Here is a 24,408-nt window from a genome sequence, read left to right on the forward strand (position 1 = left end):
AAATCTAGATTTTAGATGAATTATATATTAATAAGACAAAAGGGTTTGTGTGAGATCCAGGGCTGGAGTTTTATTATTTATTGTAAAAAGCTCTTCAGAAATTCCCTTTTGGTGTTGCTTTGAGCTCTATTCTACTACTTTCTGATAAAGTGAATGTGGTTTTGTCTGAAGCTTTGTGCTCTTCTCCATGTAGAAATAATGAAAATAAAGAAAGAGTGTGACATCATTCTTCAGATGTTCAGATGTTGCTGGTTTAAAAAACAGCTGGAAACTGCTCCAAAATGAGTGCATGACTGATCTATAATAGAGCATTATATAGAGATCAGTGATGAGCACACAAGTGTTGAAGAAAGAGTTAGTCACTATTCAACACTTCACAACTGACAGAAGAGCTACTGGAAATACCTGGACATTAATATGAGAAGAAATGAGTGAAGATCCTAACATGAAGAGATGTGAAGAGTGTGTGTAGTTCAGATGAATGTTGATTTCTATTCTTCTTTGATTGCAGCATGATGGTTTGAGTGAAGAAGTCTTCATCAGTGGATGAGAACAAGTGTGTGTTCATCAGTCTCTGTGACATCAGAACACCATTCACACATTACTGAGGATTTATGATCAAACTGAGACACTTATTAACAACAGTTTGACAGCAGAGTTATCCAACAAGCTTTTAGCAAGATATCTACACTAGTAACATCTGAAGAAGATATTGTGTTGTAAAAAGCAGGATCTAATAGTGTAGTTGTCAGGCTTTAAAGCTGACAGAGGTATGTTGAGGTTAGAGACAGACAGAAAGTGTGGATGTAGAAACACTGCTTGTGAACAGCACATGCACACCTGAGGAACGGCCCTATAGTAAGAGCCTTCAACTCTTTTAATGGAAGAGCAATTCTGGATCTTCAGAGAAAGTCTGGAAACCCTAATAAAGTCCCATCATTATTCAATCACTGACTCACTGAGAACAACCCATTACTAAACCAACGCTGACTAAATAAAGACTTATTTCTACACTAATATTGGCTTTATTCCAGATCAGAAAACTGTGTTTCTGTGTAAGACTCCAGGAGCAAGAACTTGTTGGTCAAATTTAGAAAGTTTTTCAGTTTTATAATTACACATCAAGAGAAATTATAAGACGCCCAATTTAGAGAAAATAAAGCCAGGAATTGTATTCAGACAGATGAAGAATTGTGAAGATATTGTCTTAACCAATTTATTTTAAAGTTACTGTTTAGAGCTAAACTCAACTCAGTTTAGAGCGTCTTGGTGGTATGAGTTTAGAAAGACTGATGTTTTAATATAATGAATGTTATTTCTCCACAGAATGTAGTTTCCAGGTGTGTTTGTGAACAGAGATGGACTGAGCAGACGATAATCGAGAGATATCTTCAGCTTTAGTGAACACAACTCTGTCTTTGAGTCAGAAATCTCTCTGAAACCAATGATTCAACACCTCGAGTGTCTTTTCATATAAAACATATATATATATATATGAGTGACAGCATGAATCCTATTGTTAACTATACTTACATCTGTAATTTAAAGCAGTATTAAACAGCATTGCACATGTTCATATTGATAAGAGCCTCCTACCTTCAGTAATGTCCAGCTGGTCAGTATTTCAGTCTCTTTGTGATCAGGACAGGGTCAGTGAGGGGACGACTCCTGGACATCTCTCACTAATAGTTTGTTCTGGAGAAATAGATCTGGGCTCTTCTTCTCCTGCTGATGGTTGATGTATATTGTCTGGTAGGACAGCAGGGATCTTCTTGTTCTCCAGCATTTGTTTCAGTCCCAGATCTTGAGGTGGACACAAAGGATGGTCATCTGAGACATTGCTCTTCTCTGAATGAGTGTGACCCGCTCCAAACGACTTTAATATGACCCATCTGGCTCAGAAACTGAAAGGATTGTGTTTGTCTGAAGGAGTTAACGCAGGTTTCCACAGATAGTGGTGTGCTGCTGAGGAGCAAGACAGAGCTTGTTTTTCTCCTCACCGAACCTCCTTGCTTTCTCCATTTGTGTTCAGATGTCTTCTTTTAGGGTCACTGGTTCAGCTGAGGATGGTCAGTAACTTACAGACCTGATGTGCTCACACTGAGAAGATACGATCACACTCCTCTGTGCAGCGTTCATGTTTACTTGCCATTGGTTTGATTCACACTTCATGTTTTCTGCTCTCTCCATGTATTGAACTGAATATGAAGAGCAATACTGTGACACTTCAACATTTAGCACAGCATATATTCCACTTGTTCTGTCCATACACTGCTTGCTAGATGAGATCTGACATTAATGTCCTGACTCGGTGTGTGTGTGTGTGTTTACGCTCGGTGTGTTTCTTTACACAGTTTCAGAGGACTTGAATTGTGCCGAGTGTAACTCCAAACCAACATAAACAGAGCTCTGCGCTGCGTTTGCTGAAAGGGTTAATAGGATGTGTGAGACTCACATGAATTGTGTTCTGTTCTCAGTAATCCTCGCTTGGTTTAAACCCTGTGTGTGAAACCAGGCTGGACAATATCACAAGAGTTGATCAAGAACATCTCCAAAATAAATGAAGAAGCGTTTCTGTTTGTAGATCACAAAATGTAGAAAGTGTCTCAACATCACAGTCAAATCTGTTTACAAGGAACAAGTGACTGGGCTAATATTTCTAAATGAGTTTGAAAGACATTTCTTCTCCTTTATTTGTGCTGAAATCTTTGTGAGGAGCTCATTTCCAGATTTGATCCATATCAAAGCATCAACACAGTTCTTCCAGAAAGTTGGAGACAACATCCGTCTGAAAAAGAGCTGAAGCTGTGGATGATTGTGTTGAACAGAGGAAGAAGAGAACAAACTGGAGCCACAGCAGTGTCAGCAGGATCCAAGCACTGCAGAGAAGATTGGGACGTGTTTTTACACCATCCACAACTACAGCATATTCTTTAGGACATTTAGACAACTATTCACAACAAGTGAACACAACACCTTCTTGCTCAAAAGATGCCTCACCAAAACCAGATTTTCATTTAGATTTAGATACAATATGCTTATTATTCCATATAAAACATCTGTTCGCTGAGAAATTATGTTTCTAAATTAAACAGTGAAATCAACAAAGAATGCAGTTTATTTGAAGACGATCTTACTTTTTTTGCTAGTGTTTTTATCATTTATCAGTGTATATGTTTGTTCGTTTTATTTGGCCCAAATCTGATCATAGAAATGAGAGTTTAAATGAGCTCTTCACTGACTCTGAGCTGTTTGAGTCTCGTTTAGGAAACTGTCTTAGACGTTAACACAGAAAGATTGAATCCTGACATCAGTTTGAGTTCATATGATGATATTTTGATTGGTATTAAGACTATAAATGTTTTATTATTAGGGTTATTAAGGTTATAAATGATGTTAGGGAGCAGAATGTAGGTGAACTTAAAAACATTGTGTGTCACATTAATTTCTGGAGGAACGAGAAGATGTCATCACAGAGACATAAGATGAGTCCCAGATGTGATTTCTAGTGAGTTCTGCTGGAAACATGAGACGCTGACGACAGCTGCTCGTCAAAACTGTGTAAATGACTCTGAACTGTGGATTTACACAAACTGAGGAAGACCAGAAGAGTTCGTTTGTGTCCTGCTCTCTTCTACACCTGCTGCTGTGTTTGTGTTCATCTTATTATTAATCTAATAATACCATATACAAGGAATCAAAACAGAGATTCATCTTGGACAAAAACTAAAGCACAGTGTCCATGTAATGAATTAAAACTTCCTGATCATCGGGAAGAAGGAGGCGGGAACCGGCGCACAATCAAAATGAACTTTAATGACAAAAATAAACACAAAACAGCGCACCAGCCCCTCACGGACGACTGGTGCGCACAAAATAAAAAACAAAACATAAAATAATGTCCCAGGCCTGGTCCTCTCTCGTCCTTCACTATAGTCGCTCCAGGTTTATATCCTTCCATCTCCTCCGTGGGACTCGATACCGGCGGTGGGGCGCAGGTGCAGCTCATCTATAATCTCTACACCTGGCCTCACTCCTCGTTCCCACGCCTCTCGGCCCCACCCCACTCGCCACAGTCCATTTAAATACAAAAGTGGAAGAAGAGAGATAATGGATACAGACAAACAGAAGAAAATATTACAATATTTAAATCAATCAAAAAAAATATTTACTAGACTAGAGTTATGACATATGCATAGGCCACACAATTAAATACACCGACTTTTATGAATAAAAAGGTCACAGACACATTTGAGATATGTGACTGTAAAGAGATGTAAATGAACTGTATATGAACTAGAAGAGTAGAATGTAACTGATGAAGTGTTGTGTCACACTCCAGTGCAGTAGGTGGCGCTGAACACTTTTAACAGACCGAACCCAGATAAATGGGCGGGGCTTGTGTGTTGTTGTCACCTGAGGTCTTTTGCGCATGCGCAGTCTGCATCACGAGGACACGCCTTTTGTTTCGAAACCGAAAGTTGAGTCTCGATACTAACCGAGTGTATAATCACATTTCCAAGAGTTACAAACTGACATAAAGACCACATCACGGTAAGTTCAGTTATAATCTTCTGATTTCATCTCATATTATTGTAGAATGTGTTCGTTTTCGCGTCGCTTTCATACTAAACTCGAGCTTTAACTCGTTGTAGTGAGTCGTGACGCTTGTAAAATCAGAAGATCAGTTCATCTTCAGGATTATAATAATATCTAACTCTAGGGATTATTTTAGATGAGAGAAATTAACGGATTCTTTACTTATAAATAAGCAAAGGTGGGGAAACAAGTATTCTGAGTTTTATTATTTTATTTTAGTAAAATTAAGAACATTTAACCCACCATCAGGATGACACTTTATGTATTTTATGAGGCTTGTTTCTCCAGATGAAATTAAAGAGTATTTATTCATTTGTGATCATATAATCTTTGGGACACTCAGTGAAGACGAGAGATATGCTGCTCTCCAAAGATCTTCTGCTTTACTTTATTAAACTCTTCCTTGAACAGAAAGATCTCTCACCAATCATCAATTATACCTCTTCTGCAGTTTATCAATAACAGGTATAACATTTGAGTTGACCATCAGTATTTTTCTAGATTTAGATTCCCAAATAGTTCACCATGCTTCTAACAGGAATATTACAGACAGTGGAGAGGTTGATATTTTTAAGATGTAGGATCTCACACTTCGACAGATTTAAACTCAATCCAGAGGATTGTGAAAACTATCACCAAGAAAAAACTGTCTCGTCATCAGCAAGTTATGATATTTTAATCTGTCTTTCATGAACTGCAATACATTTATCATATTATTAAAACTTGAGCCTCTACCAAGAGAAGAACGCAGGATTTGGACAACCTCGTCTGATTCCTCGATTTATTTCAGATCTAGAAGATGTTCCTTTGACAAGTTTAATAGAAATATTGCTACCACAGTTCATAATTCTTACACTTTTGATGAAATATTGACAGAAACCAAAGAATTTTAATGAATCAAATATAAAATTATGGCTTACTGTATCATAAGCTTTTCTAAAATCCAGAAAAAGTATTAAAGTGTCTCCATTTTAATAAATTACTATACTGCACTAAATCAGTAACTAAACGAATATTAGAGGAAACATGAAGACCTTTCATGAATCCACACTGAGTTTCATCAATTATCTCATTTAATGCATTTTTCATATGTTTCGCAAAAACTGATGCCATTATTTTATAATCATTATTTAGTAATGAGATAATATATGTTTTTGACGTTTATGGATCAGGTGATAACACCTTGTTTAAGTGATGTAAGGATTCTTCACACACCGCTAACAGGAATTCAGATTTATCATTTATAAAAACTATATAATATTCTGATGTAAGCCCATCATTTCCAGAGGATTTGTTGTTTTTAAGAGATTTATACAGAATTCAGTTTCATTTAGACATAGGTCTTGAGATCTCTCTGATTTCTTTCTAAAGACAGTGTTTTTGAACTTTTATAATTGTTTTAAAAGAATCACATCGTCTCGATCTTCTCCTAAAGAATAAATATCTGTGTAATATTTAGAGACAGATTCAGAAATCATGTCTAGGTCCTCAGTAACAGTACTGTTCATTTTTATTTTCTAATTAAGTTTATTTCTACGTTTCTTTTCTCAAGACTAAACAAGTATTTTCTGTTTCTTTCTCCTTCTTCATCCGTTTCCTTCCAGATCTTTCCAAGGCTTTTTCTTGATAAACACAGTCTCAAGTCTTTCTGTAAATTTTCTGAATCATCACTGTTGGATGATGGGTAGCTGATTGAGTTTAATTAGAAATCTCTTTGATTATGTCTTGAATACGTGTTTTTCTAAATTGAATGCTAAATATTCTTATTTCAATCTTTAGTAGTTCCCAAACTGTGCCATATTTCTTTCTAAACTTTGCCTGTGTCCAGTATTTATTTATTCTTCCTGCTTCTTCCACAACTAAACCTCTTCTGCACTTGAGCGGGATTCTTGTGAAGAATATCATCTCTGTAATATCTGGAATGACCTTTACATGAAGAGATAAGAGATAAGTCCATAGTGCAGTAAGAACAGGAGAGACGAGAACAGAAGCATGTCGAGGGTTTGATCTATCCTCAGGTTAAAGTACAGAGAGCCTGTGAGGAATGACAATGACATCAGTTAATGTTCAGCAAGATTCTGGAGAAACGATCTTTCACTTTTATGTCTTTGAGTCAGACTCAGGTGAACTCTTTCCACTTCCTGAAACCATTGAAGGAACCAAAGCACAAAAAGCTGGAACTCAGAAAGCTCAGCGATATAAAGCAGAGGAACGTGATATTGTTAATAGACTTGTCTACCTCTCCTGATCTCCTTTTGAGGATTTATCTGTTGAACAGAAATCAGAATTAGATCAACTTCAGAATTCATTTGATAACTTGTGTATTAGAAAAGTAAAGTGTGCTTGTGTTCGCTCAAGAAGGAGGTGGTTAAAGGTTAAAGGAGGTTTAGTGTTTATTTAGAAAGCCTTTAAAAGAGTATTCTCCCACCGTCTGTGACTCAGGGTGTTATAAATGTGATCCTAAACCTCAAAAAGACTCTCAGTCAGAGAACTGCTGACATATAAGTCTTCTGAATAATGACTACAAAATATTAGACATGATATTTGCTCAAAAGATTAAATGTGTCCTAGATGATATAATAGATGAATGTCAGTCAGGCTTTATGACAGACTTATTTCAAACAATATTAGACTTGTTTTTGATATTTTAGATTAATCAGACTTTATCCTGGATGACAGTGACTTTTTCTTGATTTTATAAAGCTTTTGATTCCATAGAATTTTCTTTTATTCTTAATTCCTTGAGTATTTTGTTTTGGCCTGATTTTATTAATGCAGTTCAATCTTTGTATAATAATGTCAATGCTTGAATGAAATCTCAACATGGTGCTACTCAAAGGTTTAACAGAGAGAGGTGTAACACTTTCTCACCTCTTCTTTTCCACTTCTGTGCAACACTTAGTCATCCATATTATTTGAGATATATCTATAATCGATCGATATTAATAACACAACTAGCTGATGACACAACTCTTAAAAAATAAAGATCAAGTTCATGTAGCTTTAGACACAATTAGTTTTTTTCATCTGCTCCTGGTTTATGTCTTAATATCCATAAATGTGAACTTTTATCTATAAAAGATTCTACTGATGTTAAAATGTGTGACGTCCCAGTCAAATCTGAAGTTAAATATCTAGGTATAATTATATGTAGAGATCAGAAAAAGAGCTCAAATCTTAATATTGAACCTCTTATTCTCTCTGTCTGACACAAATTAAATTCATGTTTTCAGCGTGATCTGTCAGTAACAGATAGAGACAGATTTCTAAGGCAGAAAGGTTTAGTTTGTGGATGTTTCTACTCTTAATTATTTGTTTAAAGTAAAATTAAACTACCCCACATCTTGTTGGAGCTTTATTACAATCATGTATTTAATTCTGCTGGAGGTTTACATTTTTTATTGCACTGTAACTTTAACATTTCTAAAATACCTTAATCTTTATCTTGTATCATAGACCGTCTTTAATAAGTTGGTCACTTACACAGACAAGACACTGACACTTCTACAAAATAAGTTGGTCACTTATGATTCGCTGCCTTTATAATTTCTCCACATAGCTGTTAGCTTAAGCTAGCTTCTTGCACTTTTTGAATAAGCCGAAAAGTAAACTGGAGAGTAAAGGCGTATTCTGAAGAGTTAAACTCCTTCTGTTCAGATCTCAGAGTTGACGGTAAGTTGAGTTGTCAGCTTCTAATATCATGTATTATTGTAGAATGTCGCTCTCGTGTTAAACTCTTCACACTTTAACGGAGATTTGAGGGAGTTGTTGTGACAGTTAAAAATGATGGAAAGACAATCAGGAAGAAGAAAATGTTTCCGTGTTGGGATGAAGATCGCAATGAAGCTATAAGAAATAAAAGAAAAGCGTTTAGGAAACTGAAAAGAAAATGTAATCCAAAGTAAAGAGGCTCAAGATGTGGTGGTCAGAAAGACTAAAATATATTTTTGGAGATATAATGAATAAGATATGAGGAATAAGTAAGAGATTGAATGATCTGTTCTCAGAAGAGGAGAAGAGTTAGCAGAAACAGATGAAGAGAAGACAATAATGTTTCCAGAGGAGTTTATAAAAGACAACTCTTCTAGAAACTTGTGTGAAGAGAGAAAGAGATGAAGAGAAGAGATGTTCAGAATAAAGCTGACAGTAAAAGACAGAAGGGAAGTTCTGGACATTTGAAATGACTGAATTTAAGAAAGCATTAAAAAGAGTGAAAGAATCAGCAGCTGGACAAGACGGAGTGAGCTATGGTCAGAAAAAACATCTCAGTGGAGAGACTTTGGGTTTTATTCAACAAGATCTGGATCCAAGGGGTTTAACAGAAGAGATAGAAAGAGCCAATAGAGGTTACGTTTAAATGACAGTAACACGTAATCTATAATGTATATGTAAACTGTGTATAAACAGAATCGAGCGATTTATTTGCAGTGTAAATAGCATATCTCTAAAAACTGGTATTACGCCAAATATGATAAAAAATAATACATTTTTCTTTCAATTATTATGATTATTTTTCTCACTTAATTTTCAAATAAAGAGAAACTACAAATATTGAGCACATTAACAATACAACAGGAAGGATTTAATAAAGGAAAATGAATCAATCTGAAAGATTATAAAACATCATATAGTGATTCAGTGTTCAGATTATGTATCCTCCGTTCCCTGAGGACAGAAAACTGACAACACTCTGTAAATGTCTTTATTGCTTTGTTATTTCTTTAATTGCATTTAATCTCTTCTAGATTGTCTGGCTGTGGTCTCTCAGAACAGCATTGTGAAACTGTGTCTTCAGCTCTAGAATCCTCAAACTGTGTCCTGAGAGAGCTGGATCTGAGGAACAATGACCTGCAGGACTCTGGTGTAAAGTTTATTTCTGATGGACTGAAGAGTCCAAACTGTCAGCTGCAGATACTGAGGTATTAAGAACATAGAAGTGTGTGTGTGTGTGTGTGTGTGTGTGTGTGTGTGTGCAGATACTGAGGTATTAAGAACATATAAGAGATCATTTACAGTCAACTGATCACAGTGTGTGTGTGTGTGTGTGTGTATGTGTGTGTGTGTCTGTCTCTGTGTGTGTGTGTGTGTGTGTGTGTGTGTGTGTGTGTGTATAATGACATGGGTATGACACAGGTATTACAAGGAGAGGGTGACTTATGAGGACATAACCCATGTCCCCATTTTTCAAAACACTTATAAATCATACAGAATGAGTTTTTTTGAGAAAGTAAAAATGCACAAAGTTTCCTGTGAGGGTTAGGGTTAGGTGTAGGGTTGGTGAAGAGCGATAGAAAATACAGTTTGTACAGTATAAAAACCATTACACCTATGGGATGAACACACTTTACACAAAAACAAACGTGTGTGTGTGTGTGTATGTGTCTGTGTGTCTCTCTCTGTGTGTGTGTGTGTGTGTGTGTGTGTGTGTGTGTAGATGATCTGTCTATGTGTGTGTGTGTCTGTAGTTGATCTGTCTCTGTGTGTGTGTCTGTAGTTGATCTGTCTCTGTGTGTGTGTGTGTGTGTAGATGATCTGTCTCTGTGTGTGTGTGTCTGTAGTTGATCTGTCTCTGTGTGTGTGTGTCTGTAGATGATCTGTCTCTGTCTGTGTGTGTGTGTCTGTAGATGATCTGTCTCTGTGTGTGTGTGTCTGTAGATGATCTGTCTCTGTGTGTGTGTGTCTGTAGATGATCTGTCTCTGTGTGTGTGTGTCTGTAGATGATCTGTCTCTGTGTATGTGTGTGTGTGTGTCTGTAGTTGATCTGTCTCTGTGTGTGTGTGTGTGTAGATGATCTGTCTCTGTGTGTGTGTGTCTGTAGTTGATCTGTCTTTGTTTGTGTGTGTCTGTAGATGATCTGTGTGTGTGTGTGTGTAGTTGATCTGTCTCTGTGTGTGTGTGTGTCTGTAGATGATCTGTGTGTGTGTGTCTGTAGTTGATCTGTGTGTGTCTGTAGTTGATCTGTCTCTGTGTGTGTGTGTGTGTGTGTGTGTGTGTCTGTAGATGATCTGTCTCTGTGTGTGTGTGTGTGTGTCTGTAGTTGATCTGTCTCTGTGTGTGTGTGTGTGTGTGTGTAGATGATCTGTCTCTGTGTGTGTGTGTCTGTAGTTGATCTGTCTTTGTGTGTGTGTGTCTGTAGATGATCTGTGTGTGTGTGTGTGTGTAGTTGATCTGTCTCTGTGTGTGTGTGTCTGTAGATGATCTGTGTGTGTGTGTCTGTAGTTGATCTGTCTCTGTGTGTGTGTGTGTGTGTGTGTGTGTCTGTAGTTGATCTGTCTCTGTGTGTGTGTGTGTCTGTAGTTGATCTGTCTCTGTGTGTGTGTGTCTGTAGTTGATCTGTCTCTGTGTGTGTGTGTCTGTAGATGATCTGTCTCTGTGTGTGTGTGTCTGTAGATGATCTGTCTCTGTGTATGTGTGTCTGTGTGTGTGTGTGTGTGTGTGTGTGTCTGTAGATGATCTGTCTCTGTGTGTGTGTGTGTGTGTCTGTAGTTGATCTGTCTCTGTGTGTGTGTGTGTGTAGATGATCTGTCTCTGTGTGTGTGTGTCTGTAGTTGATCTGTCTTTGTGTGTGTGTGTCTGTAGATGATCTGTGTGTGTGTGTGTGTAGTTGATCTGTCTCTGTGTGTGTGTGTCTGTAGATGATCTGTGTGTGTGTGTCTGTAGTTGATCTGTCTCTGTGTGTGTGTGTGTGTGTGTGTGTGTGTGTGTGTGTGTGTCTGTAGTTGATCTGTCTCTGTGTGTGTGTGTGTCTGTAGTTGATCTGTCTCTGTGTGTGTGTGTCTGTAGATAATGTCTCTCTGTATCTGTGTGTGTGTGTCTGTAGGTTGTCTGGCTGTATGGTGTCAGAGGAAGGCTGTGGTTATTTGTCTTCAGCTCTGAGTTCAAACCCCTCACACCTGAGAGAGCTGGATCTGAGCTACAATCACCCAGGAGAATCAGGAGTGAAGCTGCTCAAACACAAACTGCAGGATCCAAACTATAAACTGGAGATACTCAAGTATGTCAAACACTAATACTGACGTACTGAACATGTGTGTGAATGATGCAGATCTACATTAAATTATGTTTTATTAACAACATTTGGGAGGAGCTTTGTACGTCTTTGTCCGTCTCTTTGCAGTCAGCTCACTCTCCAAAACAGTCATTAGAGTCATCAGCGAGTCTGAGTCGTGCTCCAGATTCCACCGCTGCAAAACCTCTTTCTCCTCCCTCCTCTGTTCAGTCTTTTCCTCCATCTCTCTCTACATCTTTCTGTGTCCTGCAGCTCCTGTAACAGATGCTGGCGTGAGGCTGCCTCCACCAGCGGCTCAAGCCTGTGCTCCTCCTCCATTCCCTTCTTCACCTCTCTCTGTAACAGATGTGTCTAGCTGATCACATGCCTGCTTCTGTAATAGCTTCATACGAGTCCCTCAGTTGTGCTCAGTGTGAAAAGATGGATTTCAGAATCATACAGTCATTGTTGGAAAGGGTTCAAATAGGGGTGTTCCGGTTTCAAAATTGGTGATGACGGTTATGACGTGAGTCAAATGTGACGGTTCATAACATAACCGTCGGGGGGGGGGGGGGGGGGGGGGTTGTAGTGGATCTGCCGTAGAGTCAATTGGTTGATCTTGGAGATAGCGGGTTAACTCTGTATCAGCGCCACTCTGATCGGTAAATTTCAGACCTCCGTTTATTAAGGAGATCTGTCACAAAACTCATCATCCGGAAGCTGGTGCTTCCATGTCACGGTTATCATTGTCTGCTATATTTGCTTTTTATTTATCAAAATACATGCAATTGGTTGATGAAACATTTATTAAAATTAAGATGAAATTTGTACAAAACGAAATTCGTTTTAAGAAAGGTTTTCTACAAAGCAAAATTTTATGAAGTTGTAAATATCATGTCTAACGATTTACAAAACTTCATTAAGTGGTAAAAACCATGTCTCCCAATATATTGCGCATCTTATGATCCTATCTAAAAAATGAAAATAATTTTTGATAAAAAATGTTTGTAAAAAATATTTTATTGACACTGTTTTGGCGGTTATAGAGTTCTAATGACGGTGTTCAACTATAACCGCCGGTCTCACAGTTATATACTAACCGTCACACCCCTAGGTTCAAATACACAAAAATGCCGAAAAACCGAAGAATTAGTGAGAGCTGAAGGATTTTTCTGAAGAACAGCAGACAGTTGAACTGTTCAGGACAAACAAGAGACTCATGAACAACTATCACAAAAACTGTGATAACCTTCTGTCTTTTAGGATATATCTGTGTGCACACAAAGGTTTTTTTTTTTTTTTGTCTTGTCAAAAGCAGCAATTAAAAGTTCAGTTCAGTATATGTTAATGTTGGATATTTTCTTGAGTATGTAACTATTACACACATCTTTAAGACTGAGGACCATACGATCAGTGACAGCAACACTGAACAGAACGCAGCTGTCACACATTTTAAACCTTTTAACAACAGAACAAAAACAGCAAAAATCAATAAAATTAAAAAATACACCCATCAAAAACATGAGCACAGAGGAAAACATCTACTGAGAACAAAACAGTCCTGATGAAGATTGAAAAACAACTTAAAGTGATCAGCTCTAACTGTTTCTGTCCCAGCGTGGGATATGAGAGAGTTCTCTGGCTGTATTCTGAGCTCGGACAGATATACACCAAATATACACACTATTGACTCAGTCTGATTATATGAGTGTCAACTTCTGAACCTGTGTTTGTGTGTTTATAGTGTGGATCATGGAGGACAGAAGAGGATGAGAGCAGGACTACGAAAGTGTAGGTCTACACTAACACACACACACACACACACACACTCACACGCAAACATACACACACACACACACGTTTGTTTTTGTGAAAAGTGTGTTCATCCCATAGGTGTAATGGTTTTTATAATGTAGAAACTGTATATTCTATGTCCCTTCACCAACCCTACACCTAACCCTAACCCTCACAGGAAACTTTGTGCATTTTTACTTTCTCAAAAAAACTCATTCTGTATGATTTATAAGTGTTTTGAAAAATGGGGACATGGGTTATGTCCTCATAAGTCACCCTCTCCTTGTAATACCTGTGTCATACCCATGTCATTATACACACACACACACACACACACACACACACACATAGACACACATAGACACACACACCCACACACACACACACACACATAGACACACACACACAGAGAGAGAGACACACGCGCACACACACACACACACACACACACATAGACACACACACACAAACACACACACTCACATTCACGCACACTCATGCACACTCTTACACACACAGACACAGACACACACACAGAGACACACACACACACACACACACACACACACACTCATAATAACACACAAACACACACACACACATCATTATATATCTGTTTTTTATGTGAATACACTTAAATATATATATATATATGTATATATATTCCTGTGATTCAGTTTAAATGTTGTTCATCATTTCTCCAGTCTTCAGTGAAATCTCTCTAATATGATTCTAATATGATGATTTACTGCTCAAGAAACATTTATTATTATCAATATAGAAAAGAGTTGTGCTGCTTCATATTGTTTTGTGGAAACCATAATATATTACCATTCAAAATACAATTACAAACAGTTTTTTTAAAAATAATATTAATAATAATACTTTAATTGAGCAAGAACAAATTAAATCAATCAAAAGTGACAGTAAAGACATTTTAATGTTACAGAAGATTTGATCTGAAATAAATGCTGTTCTTTTAAAGTTTCTGTTCAACAAAGAATCCTGGAAAATAAAATGTATCATGATTTCCACAAAAATATGAAGCAGAAAAAAAATGTTCAATATTGATAAGAACCAATATTAATGATTGAGCACCAATAATCATAACAGAGCAGTAAATCATCATATTAGAACGATTTCTGAAGATCATGTGACACTGAAGACTGGAATAAGAAATAAATTAGATTTTAAAAATGTATTCACATATGAAACTCTTTTTTTTATCAGAATAATATTTCTCAATATTTCTATTACTTGTTGAGCAGAAGAGACTTGTTTCAGATATTATAAATCTTCATATTCACAAAACACTTGATCTTAGCACTAAGAGTTCTCCTAAATAGCAGTAAGAGTTTTATCTTAAAAGCTGTTCACAAAGCTGCTGAGAAGAACTTTTACTGAGGAACAGAGAGAAGGGGGCGGGGCTAGGGATGATGTCAGCATGCTCATTAACTATGCACACAGTGATTGGCTGATAGTCTGTCAGAGATTTGTTCATAGAAATATTGTAGAGCATGATATTATGTTGTCATATTCAAATCACGGTTTAAAACTATAAATGTTAATTTGCACATTCAGATAAATATTTTAAAATGCTTACACATTTTTCCCGCTGCTGCAGAAAGCCTGCTATCATTCCACTTTAACACTGAAACACAGCTTTCACTATATTAGTGAAGACATCTGTGAATAGTGAGGAGAAAATATAAGCTGTGTCTGAAATCACTCACTCGTTCACTCGTTCACTAGTCCCTATATAGTGTGTGACAGTTGAGTGCACTAGATCAGGAAGGAGTGAACAAATAAGTGAACGGATTCGGACGGTGACGTATACACTGTGCAGGAGACTTGGAGCTGTTACAGAAACAATGTCATATGAGCTTTTATATTACATCTACCTTATTTTAGAAAATAATATCACTAGCAATAACACACAACATGACTTTATATTGTAATCATACACACCTCCGCGTCAGCTTTGTGCTTTCATCCATGGTGTGTAATTAATTAGATTTGTAATGCTTTTATGTTCATAATCATTAAATACTATTAAAATACAGAACAATAATAAACAGACATTAACACAAGTTCATAATCATTGTTTCAGACACAGCTCTAGTCAAAGCTGTAAACACAGACATCTTCAGTGTTGTGTTGTTCTTGATGTTTCTCTCTTCTTGTGTTCAGATGCCTGTGATCTCACACTGGATCCAAACACAGCAAACACTCGACTCGTTCTGTCTGATGAGAACAAGAAGATCACACGTGTGGAAGAGGATCAGCCGTATCCTGATCATCCAGAGAGATTTGATGAGTATCCTCAGGTTCTGAGTGTTGAGAGTCTGACTGGACGCTGTTACTGGGAGACTGAATGGAGCGGAGATGATGCTGATATATCAGTGTCATATAAAGGAATCAACAGGAAAGGAGAGAGTGACTGTGTGTTTGGATGTAATGACAAATCCTGGAGTCTGCTCTGCTCTGATAACAGTTTCTCTGTCCATCACAATAATAACGTCACTGATATATCTGCTCTCCGTTCATCCTGTAAGAGAGTAGGAGTGTATGTGGACGTGTCAGCCGGCTCTCTGTCCTTCTACAGCGTCTCTGACACACACACACTCACACACTTACACACATTCAACACCACATTCACTGAACCCCTCTATGCTGGGTTTTGGGTTAATGATGATTGCTCAGTGTCTCTGTGTGATATTAAATGATAGAGAGACTCTTTCTGATGTTCACATGCACACAAACTCATCAAATCTCAATTTCAGCTTTGAAATCACAGGAATAAATTACATTTTAAAATATATTAAACTAGAAAACATTTATTTTAAACACTACAAATATTTCACAATATACTGCATATATATTTAAGTGGTGGTGGACCTCAAGGACCAAAAATGCCACGGCCGACATAGTGCAGTTCTACTGGTGTGTGTGTGTGTGTGTGTGTGTGTGTAAGAGTGTGTGTGTGTAAGAGAGTGTGTGTGTGTGTGGGTGTGTCTATGTGTGTGAGGGTGTGTGTGTGTGTGTGTGAGAGAGAGTGTGTGTCCGCTATTTTAGCCATTATAATTTTACCTACACTCAGGGTTCCTACAGGTTTCTTCAAGTTAAATACAAGTCTTTTTTAAGACCTTTTTAAATCCATTTATATAAAAAAATTAATACCTATTTCACGTCCCTACCAGCAAAGAAAAACAAAATCCTTGAACTTGTTTTCATTTATTTTTCAAATGTGGAATGGGTAAAAGATAAGCCAAGCAGGTGTGAAAAATAAAAACCTTTCAGTAGGCCACAAGACAGTTTGCCGAACAATGTTAAGTTGTTTTTTAATATTAGCTAGCTACTTATTCCATGCTGGGAATATGGGGAACTGAGAGACCCCTGAACAATAAACATCGAAAATTAGAACTCAACAATACATTAAATTAAGAAACTCCTTAGCTCTTCACTCAGGGCAGCAATCTCTTTATCAAGGACAGCCAGTTCCGTCAACTTCTCCTTTATCGTGAACGCAAGTAAACATTTTAGCGATTTCGGAGTTAGGGAACATGCATTTGAAAAGCTCTAAGATACCCTCATTTCCATTGTAGGACTGATGTTTAGCGATTGTGTTAAGAGTCCACAACCTTGGCTTTCATTGTTGGCGTGGACCCAAAAGCTGTGTGCAGATCCACTCTAGTTGCCGTCATAGCTAAAGGGTCTGCATATCGCGTCTTTTGCGCGCTCAAGTTCGTTATTTCCAATGTAGGCGCGCAGTATGCGCGTTCATAATGGAAGCGACGCGGTCGCGACACCCACGCACCGCATCGAGTTAAAAAATCTCAACTTTTCAGAGAGCCGCAAGCGCACCGAAGGGCATATGACAAGAACTAACCAATCAGCTTCATCCTTTCCCGTAACAACGTTGAAAGCTCAGCCAAGATGAAGGAACAGCTGATCATAGCTGTATATGGATTGCCATTTTAAAAATACATTTAGTAGCAGAGCTACTGCGTGTGATTTTTAGTGCTGCAAATCCATTTATCCTTTGCTGAAATTTCTGCGTCTTCATGGAGAGTGCGCGTCATTGTTGCCTCAGGTGCACTTCTGCCCGAGCCCTTTGGAAAGAAGGAGAAAGCGGTGCACCTAGTGTTTTCCACGCGTTTTTAGGCGTGATATGTGAACGGCCCCTATTATTAGATCCTGCTGCCGCTTCCGGAACATTAGCAGCTAGCTGGCACTTGTTGGTTGAAACCATACAGTATATGGTTGAAACACGTAGGCGATGGAATTTGTTTTTTATAAATTGAGAGCATTCATGTGCTTGGATTAGGGCTGGGATAAACGATTAATCTAGCGATTATTTTTTCGATGCATCGATTAATCTAACGATTAATTTTTTCCAGATCGATTCGATTTTGATTATCTCCCCATTAATTGACAACTAACAATTTATACATGTTAATTTACATATCTGGTAACACTTTAGAATAAGGTTCCATTAGTCAATGTTAGTTAACTACTTTCGTTAACATGAACTAAGCAAGAACAATCCTTCTACAGCATTTATAAGTCTTAGTTCATGTTAATTTCAACATTTACTAATGCATTATTCAAATCAAAAGTTGTGCTTGTTAACATTAGTTTATGCACTGTGAATTACCATGAACTAACAATGAATAACTGTATTTTCATTAACTAACATTAATGAAAATTCATTGTTTGTTCATGTTAATTAATACATTAGCTAACATTAACTAATGGAACCTTATTCTAAAGTGTTACCACATATCTTAATGAAAAAAACATGAATTCCTTAACATTGCAATATATGTTTATTGCTCTTAAAATTACAAAATAAAAGACTGACTAAGAATGCATTACTTTGCACTTTATATATAAGAGATAGCATTCAATAAAACCTTGAAGCCTTGAAAACACATAGCTTACTGAAACAAGCTTACTGAACACATAGGGCCTAGCTTACTGAAAAAAGTTCTTCTTTCAGCTGAAAATAACAACAACTTGATCTCTAGCGTTCAGGCCTTTTTCTAATTTCTATCGTGTCTATTGATTTTGGTTAATATGCACGAGGAAGAGAGAGAGAGAGCAAGACAGCGCTCGTGTAGTTTGAAGACTGTGAGTGCGCGAGCGCGCATGAAACTTTGGTGTTTCGCCCTTTTTCTATCGTGTTTAATTATTTTGGTTAATATGCACGAGGGAGAGAGAGAGCAAGAAGCGCTCGTGTTGTTTGAAGACTGTGAGTGCGCGCAGCCCGGGCTCTCTCTCGTACGCGCCCTGTCAGGCAAGCAGTCATTCTATTCTACATCACTCACCGATCAAATAAGGCTTTGACAGCCGCCAAAAAAAAAAGATCAATGCAGAAAAACCCCTGGATTGGTTATATAACGTAGAATGTTGATCCGGCCATCGCGTATATTCAGCGCACATAAGGTAAACGTTTTGCAAACGTTTTTTAGAGAAATAAAAACAGGTCGACGAATCGATGCGCATATTTTGCGTCAATGTATTTTTTTAACCAGGCTGTAAACATGTTTTATTCTGCTGTAAAATTGGACATTTGAACATGGGGAGTCTATGGGACTGACTCTCTTCTGCAGCCAGCCTCAAGCGGCCAGTCGATGAATTGCAGTTTTAGTCTCTTCCTTATTGGCTTCACGAGAGAGAGCGGGAGGTTGCCGCTCGACTGTGACCCGGGGCTGCGTTGCGTTCTCAATTACTGGTTCCGCCACTCTTTATTTATAATACGTCATTTAATCAAAATAATCGTGGTTGACAAATGAAACTTTTGAGGAAAATTACAATACATAGAAGTTACATACAGCACAATTTTTAAGACACAGACATCAAAATTCAAGACGTTTTAAAGTCTTTTTAAGGTATTATTTCCAACTTGATAAATTCAATGCTTTTAAGGCTTTTTAAGACCCCGCGGGAACCCTGTACACTGTTAAAAAAAGTTCAGTTAAAAAACTGAAAAAGTTCTGGTAATTAATTACCAGCACTTTTTACGTTATTGTACGGGCACTTCCGTAAACCTTAAAACAGATATTTCCGTAGATTTACCTGAGTTTTTCTGTACCATTGACGGACACTTCCGTCAAACCTAAAATGGAATATTCCGTATTTTCCGTAAATTTTTACGTTATTGTACGGGCACTTCCGTAAACCTTAAAACGGATATTTCCGTAGATTTACCTGAGTTTTTCTGTACCATTTACAGACACTTCCGTCAAACCTAAAATGTAATATTCCGTATTATTAAAGTACTCAATCCGTACCATTGATTTACAGACACTTCAGTCATCCTAAAATGTTTAATTTCGTACAAAATTAAAATAAAATATGAGCAGGTATAAAAGCACAACATATGAATTCTGACATCAGTTACTTTCCCTCATACCGTTCCAAATCCATACGATTTCAATTCATCTTTGAAACACAAATCAAGAGTATTTTTTATGAAATCTCTGCTTTCTGTCCCTCCATTGACAGCCTATGTAACTACCATTTCAAGGTCTAATACAGTATAGCTGTCAGATTTCATTAAAATGGATCTTCATTAGTGTTCCAAAAATGAACAAAAGTCTAATAGGATTGGAATGAGATTTTTCATATAATATTATGGGTGAACTAAACCTAGTTAGATTAACTTACCTTTTATTCATGCTAAATTATCTGCATCTACAATTGACATAAAAAAATAAAATAAAAAGCTTGTACAGCATTTGAAAATAAAGAACAAAGATTTATGCACTCATTTCTGACATTTTAATGTTAAACTAAGAGAACTATACAATACAAATTAAGATCAGGGCTCCAAGTGTTTGTGTGCTTTTAGTATCTTTAGCCATGTGCCCGTTTGAGGAAACTTTTTTTTTTTTTTTTTTTTTTTGCTGCATGTTCAGTCCAAGTCCTAAATTGAGATTTGAAAAAAAAAAAAAAAAAACTTGGCATCTAGAAGTAGTTCATACAGTCTTGGAATCTTGGAAGCGTAGATTCCCTTCATCTGAACCTTTGACGCTCGGTCAGGATTTCTTAACAGGAAGACTGTTAATGACAAGAAATGAAAATGAGTAATGTGCAGAACAGGTTGAGATTTAATTATCAAGTTCCATTTTAAGCATTGCTTATAAAATGCTAAACTTGCATTTCCAGTGGTCTCCAATTGCATCGGTCACGTGATCTTGTCAAGAATGTTTTATGAAATACTTACAGAGATCATTAGTTCACATAAAAATGAAAACTGTCATTAATCACTCATCTTCAAGTCGTTCTTAACCCGTAAGTCATTCAGTTATCTTCAGACTTTCAGACTTCAACTTGTGTGACAGCAATCTGGAATCACCAATAACAATAAACAAAGAAATTATAAACAACACATTGTAAATTCAGAAAGCCACTCCAAACAATGATTTAATCTTTCTGTTAACTGACTAAAGGACTCCATGACTAATTTCTTGTCAGTGTTGAACATCCCTAATGGTAAATAAATATGGAACCATATGGATAGCAAAATTAAATTTGAAATGTGCAAAATGGCAATGCAATACATAAAATGCCAATGTAGTTTTGTACTTTAATTAACATTTTACCATACATGTGTCAAATTTAGTGCAAAATAAAAACTCAGTTATATAATTTACATTTGCCATTTTCTACACTAGTTTTAATATGCAAATTAAAAACATTTTAACACTTTATAAGTTGCAAAATTACAGTGAAAATGTATTACCCAAATTTATTAGAAATGTTTAAGACCAATTTCATTATCGATCTATGCACCAGGTTCGGTTCAGTCTTGTCCACATTCAGCTGAATCCCTTCTTTCTCAAAGTAATCTCTGATATAAGATTCTTTTGTCTGCATCGGTCACCACATCTTTTGGAAACCCTGAACTCTCCTTTTTGAACTGTAAAAATGTTTTAACATAATCACGGAACGGTGTATCTGATCGTTGGGGAAAATGCCAGACCTCATCCAGATTTACTACAACATAGCCCTTTTCAATAGCTTTTAGCACTTCGATGCTTACCCAGCAACCACTGATGGCTCTTTCCTCATCCGTGTGCATACACAGTGGTGTCTGGTTCTGCTGTTCTGCACACAACCTGCAGAGTGGGAAACATCATTTTTTGTTTGCGCGGTAGGGTAGTACTGGGTGATGCAGCTTTCGAGGTGGTAGTACACTAGCCCTAACAAGGCCATAATAATTTTCAAGATTATCAAAATCTTTGAAAATTATTTGGGGGTGTCCTATCGGGAAGCACTTTGTGGCCTGACAAAATGGATAGAGACTTGTGAAATCCACATACCGTGTGACCTCGCCTTCTGTTGTCTTGTGATACAACTTACTGTTGTCTCCATAAAACTCTTTGGCCGGGTATGGTCTGACATACGAATCATTTTCAACACGGTTGAAGTGATGTGGGAAATAACCCTTCACAGAGTTGGTCAGATTAAAAGCAGCAGGTGTGTTGGCTAGACGCATGGGTATAAAACTGTAACTATCGATCTCTGTTTGAATGCCTCGTCATACATATGGATTAGACGACACCCTTACATTGTAATTTTAGGAGGTATCCCCATCTTAGTGAAGTATTCCAAAAGAATGAAATTATCAAATCCGGATGCATTATGTGCAATCCATGTGTAATTATTATAACGAGGCTGTCTGAATTTCTTAATGAGACGATCTACACAATCAGAACCTTCGGCCAAAAATTCTTCTCCCTCAAACGTGATCGCGTATACAAAAATTGCAAAATGCCTGTTATTTTCATAACGAGTTTCGAAATAAAAAAAAAAGTACAGATTATTTGTCTCCTTCACCTTAACCGGTTGAATAAAACACTGATGCACACCGTCGGTAACCAAACCCTCACTACAGTGAACACAACAATCTGCAGGACATTTGTGTGGCTTGGGGTTGATGGCGCTGACATGGTAACGTCTATTACATTACATACCTCAAACAGTCACCGCAGTGTTTTGTTTTTTTTGGGGTAAAGATGACATTCAGAAGCGTTGCAAACATCACTGGTTTATCGGCATCTGTGATCTTGCCGTGCAGTAAACCCTTGATAACAATAATCACACACGTATGGTGTGCCAATGAACCCCTTCAGATTTTTAATCATAAAATAATGATTGTCGTGGAAGTACAAAAACACTGTTTTAGGATGTGGTACATCTGTGTTTGCATATTTCTCCAGCATTCCTGTATTCGTTCTATAGAAGACCACTATTTTAATATTCAACATACGTTCAAACTGAACAATATCCTTAAGTGATATCATATGTTGATCAGTGTATCCTACAGACTCCTGCAATGCTGACGCTATGGACTCTAACTCTGTGTGTGGTTTCTGAGGAAAGTGTGCTAAGCAGATTGCAAAACAAAGATTGTTTTCCCCTGCAATGTTTGAGGCGACGAACAAATTAAGTCTGTTCTTACCAATCACTTGATCGTGGGCTAGATCCCTTAATTTTCGTTGAGCGCCTCCTTGTTTACTTCTTGCTATAGACACTTTTAAATTTAAACACTCATCAAACTGTACATCCGTGTTGCTTTGCATGATTTTATCAAGATCACTGATGAAGAGATCGACACTGTAATCATTGCTAGCTGACAAGAGTGTATTAACATCAGATGTCAAGCTAGGACCGCTCAAAGTGATGTTAATTAAACTACCATCCCCACCTAATAATCTGGAAAACGCCACTATTTCAGAAAACGTGTCATGTAAAAACACAGTCTAGTCTGATAGACCTGTAGAAGATATTTCCCTTAGATTTATAAGCCTGTGGATTTCCAAACCATTGAATCGCCCTTGTGGTACTACTGTGTATCCAGCCACATCACCACCATCTCTTACAAGTGTTTCTATTTCAGCTTGTGTGAGACCCATGCAGGGGTCTGTTAGGTCAAGCGTGTGGTGTGGCCGGGTACCTGCTCCCTCACCTAACTGTTGAGAATTTAAAAACTGTTCAAAAGTTGGGTATGGTCGTGGTTCTGACACCTCACCTGCCTGTTGAGAATTTAAAAAATGTTTAAAATCAAAAACCGGTTCTGGAGGAGGCTCTGCCCCTGATTGTTCCACGTTTATTAATTTTAACAATTTAGATGGCTTGTGTTTTTTCATCTCATCAACAGTCTGTATGAGCCTGAGTAGCTTTTCTGTAGTGTTTTGTTGATTTTGGAAATTATCATCCCTATTGCACCTTAACGGAGGATCTTGTTCACCATCACATGACTCCCGACAACGTTTTGCAGCCATTTCTAACTCTAATTTATTTTTAAAATATTCACAAAATACACTCCACACAACTAAACGTAGAAGAAGGAAAAATCTAATCATAAAACCACATCTATGCACACTTGTGACAAAAACAATACACACTTAGAAAAAAAAAAAAAACTGGGTAAAGAAAATAGGACTCACCAATACAGTTATTTAAGAAGCCCCAGCAGTTCGGTTAACAGCGTTACAGTCATTTCCTGATCACAGGCTGTCTGAGCATGTCCGCCATCATGACGTTTTAGTAACGCAACAATTTGTTTAAGGATGATCCCGTGTTTCTTCTGGTCCTTGACAATAGTGTTCAAAAAGTCTTTGTATGCGTCGTTCTGCTGTTGGTTCTTGGCAATAGTCTGATTAAGACTTGCTTGGACCTCTATAATTCTTTCTTGGCTCTTGACAATAGTTCAAAACGTCTTTGTTTGCGTCGTTCAGCTGTTGGTTCTTCCTCCTGGTTTGAAGGAAGCTTGTCTGCATCATTATCTGAATCTGCAACGTTTTATAAAATATAACAACCTACACCTAGGTACAGGTTAGCACCTGATGGCATTTCTTCTGGGCTTTTGAGTTACAACAAATGTGTTTTAGAAACACACGGTTATAACAGCCAGAGAAAAGACTAAGACCGAAATCAAGGGTCAAGAGCCCAACTAAAGCAGACACTGATCTCTAACATGGTTACTTCAAATGAAACAATAAATCAACATCTAA

The 24,408-nt window shown here is 37.3% G+C and overlaps 1 protein-coding gene across 1 annotated transcript in view; it reads left to right on the forward strand.

Moving 5' to 3' along the window:
* The window catches only part of LOC128019083 (NACHT, LRR and PYD domains-containing protein 12-like), a 282,672-nt gene extending 266,360 nt beyond the window's left edge, over window positions 1-16,312 (forward strand). The window contains exon 15 of the mRNA XM_052605720.1: window positions 15,572-16,312. Within this exon, the coding sequence (XP_052461680.1) occupies window positions 15,572-16,107 (536 nt within the window). The 3' untranslated portion in view covers window positions 16,108-16,312. The remainder of the gene's footprint in view (window positions 1-15,571) is intronic.
* Window positions 16,313-24,408: the final 8,096 nt, after the last annotated feature.

Source organism: Carassius gibelio, chromosome A1 (assembly GCF_023724105.1).
Source record: "Carassius gibelio isolate Cgi1373 ecotype wild population from Czech Republic chromosome A1, carGib1.2-hapl.c, whole genome shotgun sequence".
Taxonomy (NCBI): domain Eukaryota; kingdom Metazoa; phylum Chordata; class Actinopteri; order Cypriniformes; family Cyprinidae; genus Carassius; species Carassius gibelio.